At 45.3% G+C, this 25,377-nt stretch overlaps 1 protein-coding gene across 1 annotated transcript in view; it reads right to left on the reverse strand.

Annotated features, from left to right (window-relative positions):
• CTIF (cap binding complex dependent translation initiation factor) overlaps window positions 1-25,377 on the reverse strand; it is a 225,439-nt gene that overhangs the window by 178,669 nt on the left and 21,393 nt on the right. Inside the window, 3 exon segments of the mRNA XM_075327260.1 lie at window positions 7,520-7,600; window positions 10,673-10,864; window positions 15,845-15,939. Of these exon segments, the coding sequence (XP_075183375.1) occupies window positions 7,520-7,600; window positions 10,673-10,852 (261 nt within the window). The 5' untranslated portion in view covers window positions 10,853-10,864; window positions 15,845-15,939.

Here is a 25,377-nt window from a genome sequence, read left to right on the forward strand (position 1 = left end):
AGGTAAGGAGATATCCTGATTGAGATGAAAAGTAGATACCACCTTAGTGAGAAATTCCGGAACCGGACGCAGAACCACCTTATCCTGGTGAAACACCAGGAAGGGGGCTTTGCATGATAGCGCTGCAAGCTCAGACACTCTCCGGAGTGATGTAATTGCCACTAGAAATGCCACCTTTTGCGAAAGACGTGATAAAGAGACATCCCGCAGCGGCTCGAAAGGTGGTTTCTGAAGAGCAGTTAGCACCCTGTTAAGATCCCAGGGTTCCAGCGGACGCTTGTAAGGTGGGACTATGTGGCAAACTCCCTGCAGGAACGTGCGGACCTGCGGAAGCTTGGCTAGACGCTTTTGAAAAAATCCGGAGCGCCGATACTTGGCCCTTGAGAGAGCCGAGTGACAAACCCTTGTCCATTCCGGATTGAAGGAATGAAAGAAAAGTGGGTAAGGCAAACGGCCATGGAGGAAAACCGTTATCAGAGCACCAGTATAAGAAGATTTGCCAAGACCTGTAATAGATCTTGGCGGACGTTGGCTTCCTGGCTTGTCTCATGGTGGCAATGACATCCTGAGATAACCCTGAAGACGCTAGGAGCCAGGACTCAATGGCCACACAGTCAGGTTGAGGGCCACAGAATTCAGATGGAAAAATGGCCCTTGTGACAGCAAGTCTGGGCGGTCTGGAAGTGCCCACGGCTGACCCACCGTGAGATGCCACAGATCCGGGTACCACGACCGCCTCGGCCAGTCTGGAGCGACGAGAATGGCACGACGGCAATCGGACCTGATCTTGCGTAACACTCTGGGCAGCATCGCCAGAGGAGGAAACACATAAGGCAGTCGGAACTGCGACCAGTCCTGAACTAACGCGTCCGCCGCCAAAGCTCTGTGATCCTGAGACCGTGCCATGAATGCCGGGACTTTGTTGTTGTGCCGTGACGCCATGAGATCGACGTCCGGCGTTCCCCAGCGGCGACAGATCTCTCGAAACACTTCTGGGTGCAGAGACCATTCCCCCGCATCCATGCCCTGACGACTGAGAAAATCTGCTTCCCAGTTTTCTACGCCCTGGATGTGAACTGCGGAGATGGTGGAGGCTGTGGCTTCCACCCACTGCAGAATCCGCCGGACTTCCTGGAAGGCTTGACGACTGCGAGTGCCGCCTTGGTGGTTGATGTAGGCGACGGCAGTGGCGTTGTCCGACTGGATACGGATCTGCCTGCCTTCCAGCCACCGCTGAAAAGCCAATAGGGCTAGATACACTGCCCTTATTTCCAGAACATTGATCTGAAGGGAAGACTATCGGAGTCCAGGTTCCCTGAGCCCTGTGGTGGAGAAAAACCGCTCCCCACCCTGACAGGCTCGCGTCCGTGGTGACCACAGCCCAGGTTGGGGGTATGAGAATGCATGAGTGGATGTGTGCCTCCTTCCACACAAAGCATAAAACTGAGGAGCCCGTGATACACGGGAGGGTGTATAGGCAGAGGGGAGGGGTTACACTTTTTAAAGTGTAATACTTTGTGTGGCCTCCGGAGGCAGAAGCTATACACCCAATTGTCGGTCTCCCAATGGAGCGACAAAGAAATCAATTGTTTGGGCGCACGGCAGAGGTCGGAAGGGAAGGAGCGCCATTTGAATTTTTTAACGCACAATTAGCTGCACTCATTAGCGGACGCCATGTCGGGTTTGAAGACCCCCTCAGGTGCCTAAACAATGGAGCTCCCCCACAAGTGACCTCATTTTGGAAACTAGAGCCCTCAAATAATTTTTCTAGATGTTTGGTGAGCACTTTGAACACCTGGGGGCTTCACAGAAGTTTATAACGTTGAGCCGTGAAAAGAAAAAAAAAATATTTTACCACAAAACTGTTGCTTCAACTAGGTAGCTTTTTTTTTTCACAAGGGTATCGGGAAAAAAAATGCAACATAAAATGTATTGTCCATTTTCTCCTGAGTACGCAGACACCTCATATGTGGTGGAAATCAAATGTTTGGGCACACGGCAGAGCTCGAAAGGCAAGGAGCGCCATTTGAATTTTTGAACACAAAATTAGCTGCACTCATTAGCGGACGCCATGTCAGGTTTGAAGACCCCCTGAGGTGCCTAAACAATGGAGCTCCCCCACAAGTGACCCCATTTTGGAAACTAGAGCCCTCAAATAATTTTTCTAGATGTTTTGTGAGCACTTTGAACACCTGGGGGCTTCACAAAAGTTTATAAAGTTGAGCTGTGAAAAGAATTTTTTTTTTTTACCACAAAACTGTTGCTTCAACTAAGTAGCTTTTTTTTCCACAAGGGTATCAGGAAAAAATACACCATGAAATTTATAGTGCATTTTTTTCCTGAGTACGACGATACCTCATATGTGGTGGAAAGTAATTGTTTGGGCGCATGGCGGGGCTCAGAAGAGAAGGAGCACCATTTGACAGCAAAATTTGTTTGAATCATTAGCGGATACCATGTCACGTTTGGAGACCCCCTGAGGTGCCTAAACAGTGGAGCTCCCCCACAAGTGACCCCATTTTGGAAACTAGACCCCTCAAGGAGTTTATCTAGATGTTTGGTGAGCCCCAAGAGGCTCCACAGAAGTCGATAATGTTGAGCCACGAATACAATTTTCTTTTGTTTTACCACAGAACTGTTACTTGAACCAGGTAGCTTTTTTTTTCACAAGGGTATCAGGAAAAAATGCACCATAAAACGTATTGTGCAATTTCTCCCGAGTACGCAGATACCTCACATGTGGTGGAAAGTAATTGTTGGGCGCATGGCGTGGCTCAGAAGAGAAGGGCACCATTTGACAGCAAAATTAATTGGAATCATTAGCGGACGCCATGTCACGTTTTTAGACCCCCCCTATGGTGCCTAAACAGTGGAGCTCCCCCACAAATTACCCCATTTTGGAACTAGACCCCTCAAGGAATTTACCTAGATGTTTAGTGAGCCCCTTGTACCCCCAGGGGCTGCACTGAAAGTTGATAACGTTGAACCGTGAAAATTATTTATTTTTTTTAAAATTTTTGCAGCAACAAGGTAGCTTTTTTTTTTCTTTTTACAACGGTATCAGGAAAAAATGCACCATAAAACGTATTGTGCAATTTTTCCCGAGTACGCAGATACCTCACATGTGGTGGAAATCAATTGTTTGGGCGCATGGTGGGGCTCAGAAGACAAGGAACACCATTTGACTTTTCAAACGCACAGACGCAGTGCACTGATTGGCCGCTGCAGGAGGCACGGTCGGATGAGATACAAAAAGCGCTGGGATACGGTAAAAAAAACAAAAGTCACGCCAAAAATTGAGCAGGGATGCTGATCCGCGCTCAGCGGGACACACGGACAGATGCGATACTTTTTTTCCCGTATGCTCGACACTTTTTGTATCGCATCCGTCCGTGCGTCCCGCCGAGAACTGATCAGGGATGCACATAACGGATCGGCATCCCTGCTCAATTTTTGGCGTGACTTTTTTTTCCCGTATCCCCGATGCTTTTTGTCACGCCAAAAATTGAGCAGGGATGCCGATCCGTTATGTGCATCCCTGATCAGCGCTCGGCGGGACGCACGGACTGATGCGATACAAAAAGCGTCGGGGATACGGGAAAAAAAAAGTCCCGCCGAAAACTGAACACGGATGCAGATACGTTATCTGCATCCCTGATCAGCGCTCGGCGGGACGCACGAGGTGTAAAAATGGACAGGGGATAGAGGAAAAAGAGAAAAAAAAAAAAGTTATACTCACAGTACCCAGAGGAGTAGCAGGAGGAACAGAAGGCAAGCGAGAGACAGCTGTACAGGAGCCGCAGGCAGGAAGTTGGACAGCTCAGCAGAAGACCCAGGAAGAAGGACCCAGCGATGGAGGCAGATGTGATCGGCCGGTGAAGACAGGTAAGAGGACGTCGGGGGGACAGCAGAGTGGGGGTGCGGGGGGGACAGCAGGGGGGGAGGGGGAGAGCAGAGGGGGAGGGAGATACCGGAGGAGCTGCAGAATAGAAATCACGGGGGAGGCCGGCAGATTGGGATGTCGGGGGGCAGATTGGGATGTCGGGGGGGGGGGGAAGATCGCAGGAGGGCACGGGCAGGGGCCATTACGGGAGCGCGCAGGAGCGATCACAAGAGCGCGCAGGGGCTGCAAGGAGAGCAGAGGAGGGAGATGCCGGAGGAGCTGCAGAATAGAGATGGCGGGGGGCAGATCGGGATGTCGGGGGGGCAGATCGGGATGTTGGGGGGACAGATCGCAGGGGGGTACGGGCAGGGGCCATTACGGGAGCGCGCAGGAGCAAATCACAAGAGTGCGCAGGGGTTGCAAGGAGAGCAGAGGAGGAGGGAGATACCGGAGGAGCTGCAGAATAGAGATGGCGGGGGGCAGATCGGGATGTCGGGGGGGGGGGCAGATCGCAGGGAGGCACGGGCAGGGGCCATTACGGGAGCGCGCAGGAGCAAATAACAAGAGTGCGCAGGGGCTGCAAGGAGAGCAGAGGAGGAGGGAGATACCGGAGGAGCTTCAGAATAGAGATGGCGGGGGGCAGATCGGGATGTCGGGGGGGCAGATCGGGATGTCAGGGGGGCACGAGCAGGGGCCATTACGGAAGCGCGCAGGGGCTGCAAGGTGAGCACAATACTCACCGCTCCTGCTCCTGCTCCGTGACAGCAGCGGCAGCAGCAGCGGTGGCGTGGTACCACTAGTACCAGCCGGTGCTGCACGCTGCAGACATGTTGGGGGAGGGTCCCCAGACCAGCACAGGCCTGGGGAGGGCGGCCACCGGCAGATCAGACCGTCCCACTGCACACTGATTGGAGTGATTGCGCGTCATAGCACGATCGCTCCAATCAGTGCTGCAGGGGCTGGGGGCGGCATGTTTGAGATCCACCTATGATCTGCTGTACCTGCTACAGCACATCATAGCCGGATCTCACAGTATCGCACTATTTCCGGCATTATTTTTACCGAAATCATTGCGAAAGATGTGGTTGGCGGTTCAGATTTGAACAGCCAATCACATCGATCGTCGATGGGGGGTGGCGATGCCACCCCCCCTGGGGTGAAGCAAAGGTCCCCTGCTGTAAGAAACAGCAGGGGACATCATTTGAAAGCCGTTGCTATGGCCACGGCAATCAAATGAACTTTAGGCCGTAAAATTACATCCCTGGTCGTTAAGTCACGTTAAAATAGGACGTAATTTTACTGCCCGCGGTCGTGAAGGGGTTAAGTATTCATGTGGATACCTAGCAAGAGGTTGTCGATCCCATGTAAGCAGTGCATCTCACCTCTTCCGGCAGAAGGGGGAAATTGCTGGACAACTCCTTTGTGGTTTGCATTTCGAGATGCCAAATTTATATTATTTTAATAAAGATTAAAAATAGGTAACTGATTATTTTTTTATTTTTTTTAGCAATGAGAGGACTTCAGCAGCTGGATACAGCTGTGGGGTCCAACTACACCCCACAAAATTTCTGGCAATGCCCAGGAATGCCAAAATACGCTTATTAAAAATAAGTTGGTGCAAATATATTTGCCCACCCTCATCCATCGGCTATTATAATAATTTCTGGCATGATGCACACATGATGTAGCATCAGGCCGGCTAATCAAAGAAAGTACAGTGGATGTCATCAGGTAACAGGCATCTTGCACCAACTCTAGTTATTAGTATTGAAATATTGAGAAAAGACAATACTAATATATCCAAACTAATACCATATGAGAAATCAAAGACGTAGGAACAGTGATGGGATCAAACTACACCCACGCGTAACAAAGGCCTGGACTGACAATATGCTAATGGATTCTGATGAGTGCAATGATAAAAAAAAGACAATACTTATACTTTCTCAATAATAGAATATAAGGAAATTAGATGTGGGTACAATTATGGAATCAAACCTCTATGGAATCAAAAGGTTGAGTATGGCTAGGTCTGCTAATAAAGTAACATGATGTTAATACTAATATCAAGAAAAAAATTATTAATTTACTCATTCAAAATCTACACAAATTTCAAGTTGGAACAGTAATGGGGTCAAATTTAACCTCAAATAACTGTTTGTACAGCTGGACTCAGGGCTGTCAGCTACCGCCATTCTAATGTCGAGGTTGCTTCTAAAAGGTGACTACTGAATAAGTCAGCGGTCATCAAAACCTATAAAAAAAAAAAAAAGCATAAATACTAAAAAAGACCCTAAGGCACTCCATACTTTACAGAGTTAAATAATCAGTATATATTTGGAGCGCAAATGTAAAATGAAGAACCAGGAGAAAACTCAAAACATACAAACTCTATGCAAATGTTGCTCAGGCCAGACGCGAACATAAACGCTGACCACAGAGCACATCCTGAACGTTGGGGCAATATTACATAGTCGTAATTAAATTAACCATAGGACCAATAATAAAATGGCTGAATAAAAGGAAAGAAAAAAAAAACTAATTTCTTACACTTTACTCAATTACTTGGACTAATCCTTTCTGGTTCTGAAGATATCTCTACACAAATATTCCTATAAAATGTGAAGATTATAAGGTCGCTGAGGGGCGGTAATGTATTTCCTTTCCTTATCTTCTTTCCTAGGTATTTAATTAAAGGCTGACATTTAATTAATATGTAATTACTGGGACGAGTGGAGAGTCTTCATGAAGATGACCCATGCTGCGGATATCGGCAGGTTCGGTTTACCTTAGGTGTACAGTCAGATTAAGACTCCATAGGGTAGACCACAATGTGAGGTGAGCAGGAACATAAAACATTATAATGTGTTCACAGTGTATATTCTGATTTAGTATTGAGATGTCAGGAAGAAGAGGCTGCTCACACTGCTGTCCACCACGCCTATCTCATCTAATACTGGTGTTACCAGGATGCTGAGGCATGAAGAGGCTGCTCAGATTTCTGTCCACCATGCACATCTGATCTATTATTAGAGCTATCATGGGTGCTGAAGTACAAGCTGTTCACATAGTTGCCCATCCTATCTTTCTGATCTAATTCTGATGATACCATGGTGCTGAGGTAAGAAGAGGCTGCTCACACTTCTGTCCATACTGTACATCTAATCTATTTCTAGAGACACCAGAGTTGAGAGGTAAGAGGAGGCTGCTCATACTGCTATCTACCCTATCTGCTCAATTTCTAGAGTTACCATGGGTGCTGCAGTAACAAGAGGCTGATGACACTGCTGTCCAACCTCACAATCTCATCTAATACTGAAGATACCAGAAAGCAGAGGTAGGAAGAGTCTACTCACACTGCTGTCCTCCCTCTCTGATCCATTTCTAGAGATACCATGGGTGCTGAGGTAAAAGAGGCTGCTTACACTGCTATCCACCCAGGCTATGTCATCTAATACTGGAGATACCAGAAAGCAGAGGTAAGAAGAGGCTGCTCACACTGCGGTCCATCTTCTCTCCAACCTCAGTGATTGACAATAGAAGTGGTCTAGTTTTGCTGAGCTGCAGATCACGTGCACAATCCACAATGGAAGCTCTGAATTTGTGAAAAATCAAGTAAAAGTGATGAATTATTACCTGGTTGTGGGTGTGAGAAGGGGATTTCTTTTTTGGTGAAGTCCGGCTTACATCCAATTGTTCATTACATTCCACGGTCCACTGCATAAAAAGAATACAGGTCATGTCAGCAGCGATATATATATTGTATGTAGTCTACAACTATAGAGTTACATTGGTCTGTACGCAGAAAAGGTAGGGGATTCTGGCTTTTTTTTGGGGCGGGGGGGGGGGGTTCTTGGTTGTACAACACATTACTATATAAATCAGAAGTGCACTATTCTCACAGGGGAGATGTTCACGGATGTCTCGACCCATTGGATCAACATACCAGGCCATGGCAGAGTAGGGGAGGAAGATCTACCGATCGGAGCGCTGTCACCACTTTTCTAGAAGGACCAAGCATCATCTCTTATAAAATGTAGGACAAAAAAAAAAAGGAATTGAAGAGCGAGAAGTCATTGTTTGCAACTGACTCCATTCATGTAAGGCTCGAGGAGAAAGAAGCCAAATACAAGCATCCTCCTCCAGGACACGGTCAGCATCTTCTGCAGATTTTAGTGGTGCACCTGCCGTGGCAAGCAGGGGGGTACTGTATAATAAATGGGAGCGGATGGTACCGCACAGTATATGGGGAGCTGTAACTCTTTCTCCAACCATTCCCACAGCCATTAGTTCAGTGCAGGGCTGAGATCAGATGATCCTAAGCATGTGCGACTGCAACACAAGGGTACGTTCACAGAATATTACTGCAAATCTGCAGCACAATATACACATCGTGCCGTGGATTTCCCTTGATGCATTGCCAAATGTGTATTTTTTCGGTTTAGCTAGTCTTCTCACTGGTCCACCCCCACAAACCTTCCAAAAATAAATAAAACATTTTTTTAAAAACGTGATCAAAAAGTGTACTATAGTCTAGTATTTCACCAATTAAAAAAAATAAATAAATAAATTGTCCCGCAGTCTAGATAGCTCCACCAGGGTCTTCTCCACCTAGATAGCTCCACCAGGGTCTTCTCCACCTAGATAGCTCCACCAGGGTCTTCTCCACCTAGATAGCTCCACCAGGGTCTTCTCCACCTAGATAGCTCCAGCAGGGTCTTCTCCACCTAGATAGCTCCAGCAGGGTCTTCTCCACCTAGATAGCTCCAGCAGGGTCTTCTCCACCTAGATAGCTCCAGCAGGGTCTTCTCCACCTAGATAGCTCCAGCAGGGTCTTCTCCACCTAGATAGCGCCACCAGGGTCTTCTCCACCTAGATAGCTCCACCAGGGTCTTCTCCACCTAGATAGCTCCACCAGGGTCTTCTCCACCTAGATAGCTCCACCAGGGTCTTCTCCACCTAGATAGCTCCACCAGGGTCTTCTCCACCTAGATAGCTCCAGCAGGGTCTTCTCCACCTAGATAGCTCCAGCAGGGTCTTCTCCACCTAGATAGCTCCAGCAGGGTCTTCTCCACCTAGATAGCTCCAGCAGGGTCTTCTCCACCTAGATAGCGCCACCAGGGTCTTCTCCACCTAGATAGCGCCACCAGGGTCTTCTCCACCTAGAAAGCTCCACCAGGGTCTTCTCCACCTAGATAGCTCCACCAGGGTCTTCTCCACCTAGATAGCTCCACCAGGGTCTTCTCCACCTAGATAGCGCCACCAGGGTCTTCTCCACCTAGAAAGCTCCACCAGGGTCTTCTCCACCTAGATAGCTCCACCAGGGTCTTCTCCACCTAGATAGCTCCACCAGGGTCTTCTCCACCTAGATAGCTCCACCAGGGTCTTCTCCTAGATAGCTCCACCAAGGTCTTCTCCGCTGTTATATTGATAGTATCAAGCTATCGGGTTGCTGATCATCTTTGCCTTGTTCCTTCTCTTCATCCCACCATCCCACCACTACTATCAAAATCTAAAGTAAAATAATGTGATCAGTAAAGGGCATAAAGAGGAGGGGGTGGAGGGATGGGGGGGGGGGGGGAAATCGCCAGAATTATATTTTCTTGGTCACTTCAACATTGCATTAAAATGCAATAACAAGTGATGAAAACATCGCATCTACCCAAAAATGGTATAAAGAAAAACATCAGCTCAAGATGCAAAAAATAAGCAGTCACTGAGTCCCAGATCCTGTACAATGACAACGTTACAAGTCTCGAAAAACGGCACACAAAAGGTCAAACTTTCTTTTAACAACTTTCTAAAAAAAAATTTAAACAGAAAACCAAACAAAACAAAATCAACACTATACATGTTTGGTACCTCTGAACTTGTGCTGGCCTCGGAATCATGGTGCCAGGTCGGGTTTAGCATCGTGCACACGGGGAGGAGAAAAAAAAACAAAAAAAAACATTGTGGAATTGCTCTTTCTTTTTGCATTTTCACCGCACTTAGATTTCCTTTTCCCATTTTCCAGTACAATATGGAGCAGAGTGAATGATGCTGCTCAAAAGTACAACTCGACCCGCAAAATACAAGCCCTCATTATGGCTATATTAATGGAAAAATAATACAGTTATGGCTCTTAGAAGAAAAAAAGAGAAAAAAGTGAAAAATTGCCGGGTGGTGAAGGAGTCCTTTCTGGCTCGTTTATTGTCTTTCTGGCTTCTTCAGTAACAATAGACCTTATACGTGTCCATAATTCCTCAGTATTTCTGTCATCCTTGTCAAGAGATATAAATCGATTGTGCGGATCATTCCAAAAATCTTCAGGTATGATGATCAAACCGAAGTTGGGAATGGCCTGTCTAATTCACAGCTTCACTCTAATCTTTGCTGCCGAAAGTTCACGATCAGCTCCAGTGTCAGCTCCTGGCCTCGTTTTTGCCTTAATGATTGCCGACCTCCATCTTTAGTGGTCACATATGTAGCCAATCTGATGCTAATAGGCCCCATTCGGTACTAGTCAGGGTTAGAAACTGAAAAATTATTGTAATGATCGGGTTTTTTGTTGTTTGTTTTTGTGAGGGACGCACTTTAAAATTTGGGACGGCTCTCCTAGAAAGTCCTGGTCACTGCTCTTCCGTCATTACAAGTAAGAGGAGAGGCAAAGTGCTGCCGGAGAGTGTAGTGCAGTACATGATATTCAATACAGCCGCTGCCTATGCAGAGGGCAGCAGCCTAGATGAGTAACCATCTACAGTGCTCTGCATAGGCAGCAAGAGCTTTTGTCGTTCTTCACGAGCTCACCTGGCAACTATTAGATGGGGTTTTGTCGCTTTCTCCATCGCCTTCAGTCTTGTCGGACAGCAGCCCCTGCACCTGATACTCCAGGACGTAGCTGTCGATAAACCTTTCCAATTCCTCAATCTCTTGGGAGCGACTGCTGCCGGCTTCGGAGGAGGCCGAGGCCACGGACGAGTTCTCCATCACTTCTGCACGCTGAGGGGGAGAAAGAAGAGAATTGACGTGAGGTATAAAACATACAGATAGGGAATTTAGATTATGAGCCCCAATGGGGACAGTGTTGCCAATGTATGTAAAGCGCTGTGGAATTAATAGCGCTATATAAATGAATAAATATTATTATTAATTATTATTATTATAAATAGCTCTTTCACTTTTATCACTTATATCCCCGTCTACATGACACATCGATGTCAGAGGAGACGGCGCGTGCAACATGCAACTGGTTTGGCGTGTCAGTGGCTTTTGCAGTAAATTGCAGGTATCAATGTGGGGGGAAAAAAAAAAAAAATCACTTTTTTTACTTCTCAATCAATCAGCACAAAGGGTTAATATGCATGGATATTAGGGCAGACTAATCTCAGTTTACAACCTGCTGCAAAGCCAAGGGTTATCTCTTCAAAGTAATCTCATAATTGTAGGTGGAGGATTAAAAGGACCTAATAAAGAGTCTATTGTCCTCTAATAGGCCTAGAAAGCAATGAGAACAAAGCACCAGGGAGGAAGGTACACTGCCAGCAATGCACAGAGGAAACTGGATTCTTACCATCCTCCTCAGGTGGGGGCCATCAGGTAATCACTGCAGCCAGTCACCTGTGATTGACTGCAGCAGTTATAGGCTATGTGCACACGCTGCGTTTTTTTGACGCTGCGTTTGTGCGTTTTTTGGCCGCTAAAAACACGCAAAACGCACCCGCGGCAAAAAACGTGGCAATAAACGCATGCGTTTTTACCGCATTTTTGATCTCTGCGTTTTGCTGCGTTTTTCCAATGCATTGCATGGGGGGAAAACGCAGAAAAACGCAGGAAAGAATTGACATGTCCATTTTTTTTTTTAAGCTCAAAAACGCAGCTTAAAAAAATAAAAGTTGTGTGAGGACAGCAAAAATAAAAACTCAGACTTTGCTGGGGAAGCAAAGTCATGCAGTTTTGAGGCCAAAAACGCACCCGAAAAACGCGCTGTGTGAACTTACCCTTATTCTATCTGCATCAGAAAAAAAAAACAATCTCTTAATTTCTTCCACGTTGGACAGAATATGACCACTGCAGCCAATCACTGGTAACTGAATGGCTGCAGCGAGCACTTGATGTTCCCCCACTGGATGAAAAAGTCAGGACAACAGCGGCAGGAAAGAGGATATATATGGACACCCAATTTGAATTACTTTTCCTGAGTTACATTCTGTAATATCCTCGAGGGCTGCACTCACTATTCTGCTAGTGCAGTCACTGTGTACACACATTATTTATCCTTTATTATACCTCAGAGCTGCACTCACTATTCTGCTGGTGCAGTCACTGTGTACATACATTACATTACTTATCCTGTACTGATCCTGAGTTATATCCTGTATTATACTCCAGAGCTGCACTCACTATTCTGCTGGTGCAGTCACTGTGTACATACATTGCAGAGCTGTACTCTTTGGTCTGTTACCTGTTATTGGAGTTGCAGAATTCCCATAATGTAAATTTCTAGACCAAACTATGTGCAGACCATGAACAAGCAGGAATAATCAGGGAGCTTCAGCTCTGAAGTCTGCAGACTCTCAAAGGCACGAAACTCTGAGTCAAAGACAATAAAAGCCATACAGGTAGTAAAAAAGGAGGCAGAAGCGGCAGCTGTCAGGGTTGTCTTTCTTCTCCCCCTCTTAAAACCTATATAGGAATGACACATGTGAAGCACATACACCGCTTCAGCCCGGTCATAGAGTCAGCACTGCGGGTGAGTAAAGCGGGTGAGCTGCACTGTGAGCGCTGCTCTGTAGTCAGCTACTGATGTATACTATATTAATATACATTTAGCTTTCAGCATACACCACTCCGCAGCCTCCTGTTGGCCGGGAAAGCTGCACTCCTCAGTTAGGACCAGCAGCATGTTTATACCGCTGGCCCAAATTGCCAGTCCTCCTATGCTGCTAGAAGGGGCCATCCTCAGAGCAGCGCTAGTTAACGCTGCACTAGCTATACAGGAGAAAGGCCACTGCAGAGGTGGTCGGTAGCCTAGGCAATGAGCAGTAAACAAAATCCTGCAGTTTTTGAAGTTTTTTAATAGAAAATTGCAAACTTGCTTGTTTTTACAAGCAAGTTGCAATTTTACCCCTTTAACAACTGGAAAAATTCCCTATTACAGGCTTATTCCCAACATTGGAAGCCATCATCTCCTCACAGGACAGGTAATAACTTTTTGATTGGTGACGGTCTGACCACTGAGCCCAAGAACAGAGCCTGGACGGAACGGTTCAGGACCTGTTTGTGCGATAAACCACTTCATTCAGTGTCTACGGGACTGGCAGGAATACTCTACGATCTACGGTAGTTCCATAGAGAAAAACTGAAAGGGAATGGGTCACTAGGTTTTTGACACCTAATCTGAGAGCAGCATAATGTAGGGACAGAGATCCTGATTCCAGCGATGTGTCACTTACTGGGCTGCGTAGTGCAGTTTTGATAAAATCACAGTTTAATCAGCAGGAGATTATCATTACAGGACTACTTGACGTGCTGTAGGTAGTCCAGCATATTCATGAGCTTTGTATAACGGCTAGATCTGCAGCAGAGAAAACAGTGATTTTATTAAAATGACAGCAAACAGCTCAGTAAGTGACACATCGCTGGAATCAGGGTCTCTGTCTCTACATTATGCTGCTCTCAGATGGAGGAGCAAAAATCTGGTGACAGATTCCCTTTAAGTCATGGAGTGTGCATGTGCCTCCACCACTGCATTCTACCAAGTTTTCCCAAAAATAAGACCAAAAGTATTTTGGCTGCGTTTTTAGTGTGTCATTTGTCTACAGTACATGGCTAAACAAAATTAATTACGGTAGTTCCATTCAGCAAAAAACGCTGCAATTGTGCTTTTCCACTCTCATTGCTTACAATGGTGGAAAAAAACGCTGAAAAAATTGACACATTGCTTCTTTCAATAACGGAGCAGTTTTCCATTTCAGTCACGAAAAAAAAAAAAAGCAAATGTGTGCGAGAGATTTCTGGAATCTGATAGATTTTGCTTGTACTGGAAAAAACAGCTTTTAATTTGCAGAAAACTCATTTAAAAACGTTAACAACACAAACACAAAAGTGTGAACATAGCCTAATGAGCGGGGGGAAAAAAACACATGTAAAAAAGCATCAAAAACAACAAATGGTGCTTATTTTACGCAGCGTTTTTCCTGCCAAAAAAATGCAGAAATGAGGCAGAAATTTCTGCTACAAACTCTAAGGCTATGTGCCCACGGGACTCTGTATCTGCGAATTTTTCTGCATCAAAATCCGCAGTTTTCCCCCGTTATCCGCACCTTTTCATAGGTGCGGATTTGATGCGGATTTGACGCGGATTTTGTGATTTTTTTTTAATTCAATTGAATAGGCAAAATCCGCATGAAAATCCACAACAATAATTGACATGCTGCAGATTTTTCCGCACGAATATCCGCACGATTTCCGCTGTGGAAAAATCCGCAGCGTGGGCACAGCATTTCCCAAATGCCATAGAAATGGCTGGGGAGTAGCTGTGCTGCAGAGTTCTGGAAAATCCGCGGCTTTTCCGCAAGAAATCCACGGCAAAATCCGCGCATTTTCCGCAGCGTGGGCTCATAGCCTTAAAGTGAACCTGTCACGACCAATATGCAACCAGACCCACGAGCAGTTCTGGGTGCATGTTACTAATCCCTGCCTAACTGTCCCTGTGTCTATTAGCATAGATAAAGAGATCTTTAGAAAACCCATTTCTAAAGATCCTTTATGAGATGCTAATGAGTGCAGGGACTAGTCATAAGGGCGTTATATCCCCCCTGACTAGTCCGCCCTCTTAGCATGTTAAGCACACCCACAGGGGTGTACTAACATGCTATTCAATGGCCATTGTGATCGGTGGTGACGCGCATACCTGTGTCTGATGTCACCTCTTCAGACCGCCGGGCTTAGGGTCAGTGCGCATGATCTGAAGTCACAGCACATCCGGTCATGCGCTCCATGAAGCCGAGTGTACGAGAGGTCTAGTGCACATGACCGTAAGTGCCGGGACCTCTGATCCTGCGCACCGAGCCTAAGCCCAGCATTCTGAAGCGGTGACAACAGTCACAGGTACGCGTGTCTCAACCGATGACGCTCAGCAATGGGCATTGTGGGAGTGCTAACATGCTAAGAGGGCGGACTAGCCAAGGGAACCAATGCCCTTGTGACTAGTCCCTGCCCTCATTAGCATATCATAAAGGATCTATAGAAATACTTTTTCTAAATATCTCTTTATCTATGCTACTAGATACAGGGACGGTTAGGCAGGGATTAGCAATATGCAGCCAGAACTGCTCGTGGATCTGGGTCCATATTGCACCTGATAGGTCCCTTTAACCTGTGCAGATACCCAGCGTCAAAGCAGATGTCATGTTTTTAACTAAAACAGGACTGCCATGTTGCTTTACAAAGCAGCTACCAATCATACGCTCCCCAATAGCAAAATATTAGCCAAAACAATCAGTATGGGATGCAACAAAAAGCACAAGTGTCATGGCCAAATGTGTAAAGCCGAGGCCGAGTGCGCCTACGGCTGGAGCCGCCATGTGGCAGCGTTTGCATGACTTGTAGCTACACACAGAAAGCCGCCATTTTTGTATCCGTCCCACGAATATGAGCGTGCTACACACTGACACAGCTAGTCCTGGACGGACAGTGAGCACATTAGGCCGCGCTCACATCAGCGGTATTTTGCCGCAAAACCGGATCCGATCCAGTTCACTTCATTTCCTATGGAATCGCGACAAGATGCGTTTACATGCGGTTGCGTGCATCATACACAACCGCATGTGACTGCATCTTGCCGCGATTCCATTGGAAATGAATGGAAGGAACTGAAACGCGTTTGCGACGGATCCAGTTTTGCAGCAAAATACCGCTGATGTGACTGCGGCCGTAGGGAGATTATCAATGACCGAAGGCTCCCAAAATAGCGCTCACCTCTATCCCAAACTGCGAATGTGCGTGTGATCGGCCGGCAGGGTCAGTCCATGATGAGGGCGATCAAGCCTTCTCCCACCTCGTACAGGACATCCCTGCAAAACACAACGGGATAGAAATCAGCAACAATGACAGTCAACTGCTCACTTTATTAAAGGGGCGGCACGGTGGCTCAGTGGTTAGCACTGCAGTCTTGCAGCGCTGGGATCAAATCCCACCAAGGACACCATCTGCAGGGAGTTTGTATGTTCTCCCCATGTTTGCGTGGGTTTCCTCCCACACTCCAAAAATATACTCATAGGGACTCCAGATTGTGAGCCCCAATGGGGACAGTGTTGCCAATGTATGTAAAGCGCTGTGGAATTAACAGCGCTATATAAATGAATAAATATTACCGGTATATATTATTTTAAGGGGTCCTCCCATGAAGACTTGCTCTATAATGGCTGGGTCACATGGAATAGTAGAACTCTGGAGGGACACAGCCATTGGTAATGGTCATTACAGCAAATAGGAAAAGATATGGCAAAATCTCTTCCAGGTAGAAATCTGCAGCCGAAACCCAGCGAAGGTGGGGATTTTTTTTTTTAATCTGTGCAGAGCAAAGCAATAATCTGCTGCCGAAATTCCGAAGCGCGCACACGTAAATGTGAACGCGCTGAGACGCTGTCAAATTTCCAAAACTCCATAATAAATGGAGGGACACAGCTGCAGGAATGCGGCAAAGGTATCATGAACTATGCCCTGTGTGTCGCAAAAGGTGAAATCTGCAGCAGAAAATGGCCGGTTGCGGATAGGACTCCGTTTTATGCCGTAAATATACATGTAATGACGGTAAATTACCGCAGATCCTAAGTAACACGTCTGATGGGACTACGGTCTAAAAAGATAGACAATGTTGGGAGGAAGGGGGAAAAAACGCAAATCTGAAACCATTTGGACTTCATGTACGTCATTGTGCTCTAACAGGTGATATCACAGCTCACCTCCTCCTCCTCCAGTACAATGACTGATAACACCTCTAGATATAGTAGATAACACAGGGTCTACCATTAACAGGTGATGTCACAGCTCACCACCTCCTCCTATACAATGAATCATAACATCTATATACAGATGAAACAGGATGCACTATCCACAATAGGTGGTATCACAGCTCACCTCCTCCTCCTGTACAATGAATGAAACACCTGTATGTACAGTACATAACACAAAATCCACCATTCACAATGCAATGTCACAGCTCACCTCCTCCTGTACAATGACTGATAAAAACTCTATATACAGTAGATAACACAGGATCCAGCATTCACAATATATAATATCGCAGCTCACCTCCTTCCCACCTGTACAATGGCCTTATTGGAGTAAGTATAACGTCTGTTTTTATACGTACCGGAGACACGGACATATGCAGACCCATTAAAAGCAATGGGTCTGCGCATACAGTGTTTTCACAAGGACTGTGTGTCTGTACTGAGCACACACGTTTCCGTGTGTTCCTCACGGAAACAAGTCCGTTTTTCTCTGGTAGCACTGATGTCTCATGGACCGCACACTGATGTGATCCATGTGACATGTACCGGAGAAAACACGTGTTTTTGAAATAAATTGATTTCCTATATTCACCTGACTCCAGCGCTGCTGTTGCTTCCGGGCTCGCTCATTATGCTCATGAATATTCACTGCACCGGGACCTGGAAGAAGCAGTAGTGCCGGAGACATCAGCGCCGGGGACAGGTGAACACTAGTGTGACAAAAATCACAGCACGCGGAGGGCCATACACACCTTCAACACGGACCGTGAAAGAGGCCTAAAACAAAGTCTGTTCAGTCTGTAGCTGCTAATTGCGCATGTCAAGGACAAGAACGTGGTGGCAAATATTGGGCCTACAATGGCAAAAATCAGAAAAAAAAAAATTATAATATCTATATCTCTCTGTCTATAATATATGTATCAATCTATATCTCTGTCGCATATATAAATAATAAATTATAATATATATATATATATATATATATATATATATATATATATATATATATATATATATATATATAGTGGCAGCGTGGTGTGTAGCAGGGATGCGTGCGCTATACCTGGCTGTGACTTATGCTCACTTTATAGACTATAATGTGGAGATTATATATATCTCCACGTTATAGTCTATAAAGTGAGCATAAGTCACAGCCAGGTATAGCGCACGCATCCCTGCTACACACCACGCTGCCACCACTCATCATACATACGGGGTGATGAGTCCCCGATATACATACTGCTGTCCAACAAACATGGCCACATCCTCTGTGAGGCAGTGGGTTCTTTACAGCATACAAGGAGCAAACATATTATGCTTTAAGCTTAAAGGTGGTGTCACACATAGCGACGCAGCAGCGATCCCACCAGCGATCTGACCTTATCAGGATCGCTGCCACGTCGTTACATGGTCGCTGGTGAGCTGTCAAACAGGCAGATCTCACCAGCGACCAGTGACCAGCGCCCAGCCAGCAGCGACGCGTGGAAGCGTAACTAAGGTAAATATCGGGTAACCAAGGAAAGCACTTCTCTTGGTTACCCGATATTTACCTTGGTTACTAGCGTCCGCCGCTCTCACGCTGCCAGTGTCGGATCCCTGTTCCCTCCACTCCTAGCCACAGTACACATTGGGTTAATTACCTGATGTGTCCTGCAGCTACATGTGCAGGGAGCCGACACTGGCAGCGTGAGAGCGGCGGACACTAGTAACTAAGGTAAATATCGGGTAACCAAAGAAAGGGCTTCTTGGTTACCCAATGTTTACTGTGGTTACAGCTTTCCGCAGGCTGCCAGACGCCGGCTCCTGCTCGCTTCAGTTCGTCGCTCTGTCGCTGTCACACTCAGCGATGTGTGCTTCACAGCGGCAGAGCAACGTCCAAAAAATGAAGCAGGACATTCAGCAACGACCGGCGACCTCACAGCAGGGGCCAGGTCGTTGCTGGATGTCACACACAGCGACGGGACGTCGCTGCTACGTCACAGAAAATGGTGACTTAGCAGCAACGTCGTTGTCGTCGTCGCTATGTGTGACACCACATTAAGTATAAAAACTACAATGCTTACAATAAAAAGGTATAAAAAGATGGCGACACACAAATAGGCACAAAACAGTTATAAGACAAAAAGGGTGAAATAACAGAAATACCTACATATTTCCGTCTAAGGTTGTTCTTCTGATTCCTTGTTGGTGGGGAAGGTTTATGGATCACACTTAGAGGTCGGCTGACCCCGACATGGGAACCCCTTCCCATTATATTCCCGGAGGTCCTCGGCTTAGGTTTCCCAGCATGGCCTATATTGTATTATGGAAATTTCGGCTCTGATAACTGGAGCGAGGGCTAATAAGTCCTAATAAACCCGCTGTGACGAGGCTGACCGCAGAAGTATCACCTGCCCCCACTTTTGTCGTTTGGACTCATCATGCCGGGAGGTGTCAGGATGACCCTCTAGTCTCAGGAAGACCCCCTTGGTTCGGAGGTCCTGTAGTAAGCGCACAGAGAACTCTTGCCCCCTTGTTCATTGTTAATCATATGAATGGCAGATGTCATCTAATGTTAATTTTACGGATACTATAACTTCCCCTACACAGATTTACCATAATGACCCGACTTACACAATCACTAATTTTCTGATCACACATGCCCAGCAGCTTAGTGCAATACAATTGGCGGCTCCCATCACATACTGGGAGTGGTGGTTTCACAAAGCTGGAGAGCGGCAGGTCGGGAATCGCCGGCTGCGTCACACACCGCTGGCCTAATGTGAGGCAACGATGACGGCCAGAGCTCACCCCGCAGCATCACTGCCAGATACTGACAGTGGGGATTAGGCGGCATTAATAGCACTAAAGCCCGGCTGTTGGTTAAGTGGACGATAGGATTAGAGTACAGAAGTGCGGAGAGCGGGCGTCCAAGACGGGACCGTCCGATACATCTTCATAGACAACAGGTTACTGTATCTGGGGTGTGCCCGCTCCAAAAACACCGCAACCAGAGACGCGAGAAAGACCCTCTGGCCAGCAACCCACAGCACTATACTACAAGTGAGCCCCGGAAACAGCACAGAGCAATGTCTGCAGGCACCACACTAATGTTACATACATATCTATACATTAACATTAAGAATCTTCTACATAGGGGCAGTATTATAGTAGTTATATTCTTGTATATAGGGGGCAGTATTATAGTAGTTATATTCTTGTACATAGGAGCAGTATTATAGTATTTATATTCTTGTACATAGGAGCAGTATTATAGTAGTTATATTCTTGCACATAGCGGCAGTATTATAGTAGTTATATTCTTGTACATAGGAGCAGTATTATAGTATTTATATTCTTGTACATAGGAGCAGTATTATAGTAGTTATATTCTTGCACATAGGGGCAGTATTATAGCAGATATATTCTTCTACATAGGGACAGTATTATAGTAGTCATATTCTTGTACATAGGAGCAGTATTATAGCAGATATATTCTTGTACATAGGGGCAGTATTATAGTAGTTATATTCTTGTACATAGGGGCAGTATTATAGTAGTTATATTCTTGTACATAGGGGCAGTATTATAGTAGTTATATTCTTGTACATAGGGGCAGTATTATAGTAGTTATAGTCTTATCCATAGGGGGCAGTATTATGATAGTTACAGGGCTGGCCAAAAGTATTGGCACCCCTGCAATTCTGTCAGATAATACTCAGTTTCTTCTTGAAAATGATTGCAATCACAAATTCTTTGGTATTATCTTCATTTATTTTTCTTGCAATGAAAAAACACAAAAGAGAATGAAATAAAAATCAAATCGTTGATCATTTCACACGAAACTGCAAAAATGGGCCAGACAAAAGTATTGGCACCCTTAGCCTAATACTTGGTTGTACAACCTTTAGCCAAAATAACTGCGAACAACCGCTTCCGGTAACCATCAATGAGTTTCTTACAATGCTCTGCTGGAATTTTAGACCATTCTTCTTTGGCAAACTGCTCCAGGTCCCTGAGATGTGAAGGGTGCCATCTCCAAACTGCCATTGTGAGATCTCTCCACAGGTGTTCTATGGGATTCAGGTCTGGACTCATTGCTGGCCACTTTAGTAGTCTCCAGTGCTTTCTATCAAACCATTTTCTAGTGCTTTTTGAAGTGTGTTTTGGGTCATTGTCCTGCTGGAAGACCCATGACCTCTGAGGAAGACCCAGCTTTCTCACACTGGGCCCTACATTATGCTGCAAAATTTGTTGGTAGTCTTCAGACTTCATAATGCCATGCACACGGTCAAGCAGTTCAGTGCCAGAGGCAGCAAAGCAACCCCAAAACATCAGGGAACCTCCGCCATGTTTGACTGTAGGGACCGTGTTCTTTTCTTTGAATGCCTCTTTTTTTTCTCCTGTAAACTCTGTTGATGGCTTTTCCCAAAAAGCTCTACTTTTGTCTCATCTGACCAGAGAACATTCTTCCAAAACGTTTTAGGCTCTCAGGTAAGTTTTGGCAAATTCCAGCCTGGCTTTTTTATGTCTCGGGGTAAGAAGTGGGGTCTTCCTGGGTATCCTACCACACAGTCCCTTTTCATTCAGACGCCGATGGATAGTACGGGTTGACACTGTTGTACCCTCGGACTGCAGGGCAGCTTGAACTTGTTTGGATGTTAGTCGAGGTTCTTTATCCACCATCCGCACAATCTTGCGTTGAAATCTCTCGTCAATTTTTCTTTTCCTTCCACATCTAGGGAGGTTAGCCACAGTGCCATGGGCTTTACACTTCTTGATGATACTGCGCACCGTAGACACAGGAACTTTCAGGTCTTTGGAGATGGACTTGTAGCCTTGAGATTGCTCATGCTTCCTCACAATTTGGATTCTCAAGTCCTCAGACAGTTCTTTGGTCTTTCTTTTCTCCATGCTCAATGTGGTGCACACAAGGACACAGGACAGAGGTTGAGACAACTTTAGTCCATGTCACCTGGCTGCAAGTGTGATTTAGTTATTGCCAACACCTGTTGTTAGGTGCCACAGGTAAGTTACAGGGGCTGTTAATTACACAAATTAGAGAAGCATCACATGAGTTTTCAAACAGTGCCAATACTTTTGTCCACCCCCTTTTTTAGGTTTGGTGTGGAATTATATCCAATTTGGCTTTTTGACTTTTTTTTTTCATTGAAGACAAATTAAATGAAGATAATAATATCAAAGAATTTGGGATTGCAATCATTTTCAAGAATAAACTGAGTATTATCTGACAGAATAGCAGGGGTGCCAATACTTGGCCAGCACTGTCTATTCTTGTACATAGGGGCAGTATTATAGTTTCTATATTTTCAAGATACTATTGCGCACAGTATGTTAAAATTGTTTCTATGAATAATGAAAGTAATGTAACTGAGCTCCAAGAAATATTGTATGATAAGCAAACCATGCTGATTAGTGCAATGTATGAGGCTAATGACCTAACAGGATGTATAGAATTTGGGCCGGACCCTGCAGTGTAGTGAGGGGTGTGTGACGTCGCGGTGCACAGTAAGGTCAGTCGCCTGCTCCCCATACCAAGAACATTCTTGTCATTGCTGATGAATGGCGGCTTGTCCTGAAGCTCTGCATTCCGCTCTGCTGTGCAGTGATTGATGTCGGTCGCCCGCCACTTCCTATTTTGTACCTGTGCTGTGAACAGCTGAGGCTCCGTGTGACCGCCATCACAGTGTCACCGGGCCAGAGTCCAAAACCCACCGCTGACAACATCACAATGTAAACAAATCGAGAAGAGAACGGCCAATTATCTGGTGTAATAATAAATATGGGTATGAAGTAAAACTACCGCAATACTAAATAAATATATACATGACTTTGCATTGCGGTTTTTACTTTACATGCCTCACCTGTAAAAATAAAAAAAAAAAAACTGTTCAAAAACCTCATTGTAAAACAAACTACTTGTTCATTAATCGAAAGTATGTCCTTCACAATGGCAGCCAAGCAGAGTCAACGAGGAGCTATGAGAGGAATGCCAGGTATGTGGTCAGTCGCAGTATACCCAGCATGATCCGGCCAGTTACCTGCACGTATCTGTTGATCACCACTTTTTATCCCTCGTCATGACAGAATGGTGTACATATGGCAGCCAATCAGGGGTCAGTGATTGGCTGCAGCGGTGACAAGACACTCCACCCTACCAGCCAGATGTTGATGCTTAAGAGTTTTGTGGGGGGGGTGCTGTACTGAAGGTGGAGAAGTGACGCCGGTCCTGAGGGGAGAGTTTATTTTTATTTACCATGTAGGCGCTGGGAGTCCGATCCCCACCGGTCTGTCAGTAATGTTCAGCCTAAACACTAGTTAAAGAAGTTTTTCTCACGAACAAGTTCAATTTCAATCAATAGATCTTGGAATAATGATAATTTCCACAATTGGATGTGTTTATATAAAATGTTCCTGTGCTGAGATAATCTTATATATGTGTCCCTGCTGTGTACTGTGTAATGGCCGTGTCTGACCGTACAGTGACATGGTCTGATCATACCACAGCTCCTGGTCCAGGGAGGAGGCAAAAAAAAAAAAAAGTATACAGACATTACAGCACGGGATTTAAAAATAATTATCTTTCTTTGAGGTAAAACATTTTTTAAAAAATAGACAGGGAAATGTTTTACCTCACAGAAACAATCAGTTTGGATTCCCTGACTTTTTAAAAAAAAAAAAAAAAGTTTTACCTCAAAAAATGAATAATTTCCGATTCGGTGCTATAATATCTATTTGCTTTTTTTTAATTATTTCCACCCCCGGCCCAGGAGATGAGGTAAAACATTTTTTAAAAAAACGGGCCGGAAAATGTTTTACCACACAAAAAGGATCAGCTGCAATTCCCTGCCTGTTTTTAAAAAATGTTTTACTCCGAAGAATGAATAATTTGTGATCCCGCCGTGCAGTAATGTCTATATATTTTTTATTTTTATTTTTTTTTTACTTCTATCCCTGCCCAATAGATGAGGTAATAAATAAATTCACTGCACTCAGATTGTGATGCAAAAGTTTTCCAAATTTATTGAGGCGACTGTGAAGTCATTCCGACGTTTCGACCCCATATCACCAGCCACAGAGCTGCTGCGCTGGCTAAACCCAGGACCTTTATCCTCAAGGTATGCTCTACCAAATGCTATTAACCCACTCAAGTTTGCATATCCAAGGCACCCATCTTGAAGCGACTCTTGACTAAGACCCAGGCGGGGTCGAAACGTCGGAATGACTTCACAGTCGCCTCAATAAATTTGGAAAACTTTTTGCATCACAATCTATGAGTGCAGTGAATTTATTTATTATCTTTGATTGGACCCATTTTTCACTTGCACCACCACCCACTTGTCAGAGTGCAGACCAAATTTTTTTGATCAATAGATGAGGTAAAACACAAAAAAAAAAAAAAGCAGGGAAATGTTTTACCTTTACCTCACAAAAATAATCATCTATGATCCTGTGCTGTGCTATCTGTAAGCCCTCTTTTGGACAATGTTCCTGTACGGTCAGACACAACCATTCTGTGAGGTAAACATTGTTTAAAAACAGGCAGGGAATCGCAGCCTGTTCTTTTTGTGAGGTAAAACATTTCCCTCTCTGTTTTTAAAAAACGTTTTACCTCAAAAGAAGAGAATAACTTACAATCCCGTGATATAATGTCTGTATACTCTTTTGCGTCACCCCTTGCCCAGGAGCTGTGGTATGATCAGACCATGTCCCTGTACGGTTAGACACGGCCATTACACAGTAGGGACACATATATAAGATGATCTCAGCACAGGAACATTTTATATACACACACATCCAATTGTGGAAATTATTATTATTCCAAGATCTATTGATTAAAATCAACTTTAAAATTAGCTTTGTTAGGAAAACAGATTTTAGTTCCACGAAAACTCCTTAAAATGCAAAATTCCTAGAGCAATCACTGTGGAGACCCTGAACAAGTAGGGAATGGTACTCTAAAGGCTGCAGAATTATGCATGCAGCTCTGGAGTATACGCCTGGAGCCTTTTCCTATATAACCCTCGGTCTGTCTGAGATTTAACATCTGTAATGCCTAATCATTAATGGCTCCCAAATTAATATCCTGAAATGCTCAGTGGTGCTGTGAACTCAAACAAATAGCGGGAAAATTGAGTGAATATTCTGGGATGGGGACAACTTCTACAATAGTGGAGATTGATCATTTTCCTGCGTACATAGAAAAACGCACATTATTCTGTCAAGTAGGAAGGGGGTGGATTGGGATATGTGAGGTCAAGATTCCTGGGTGTGAGCAGGGCTGAGATCCAGGTAATAATCATGTGTAAGAAGCCGTCTTAGAGGTCTGAGGATGTTGCCTGGGAACAGACTGAAGATTACAGCTCGGCACACGATGACGAGGGGTCTGAGAACGGAGAAAAGCAGTGAAGTGCTCAGTCTAGACAGAGCGGGCCGCACCTGGAGATCAATAGCCGCATCTCTGGTGATCAATAGCCGCATCTCTGGTGATCAATA

Source organism: Anomaloglossus baeobatrachus, chromosome 1 (assembly GCF_048569485.1).
Source record: "Anomaloglossus baeobatrachus isolate aAnoBae1 chromosome 1, aAnoBae1.hap1, whole genome shotgun sequence".
In the NCBI taxonomy this organism is placed as follows: Eukaryota; Metazoa; Chordata; class Amphibia; order Anura; family Aromobatidae; genus Anomaloglossus; species Anomaloglossus baeobatrachus.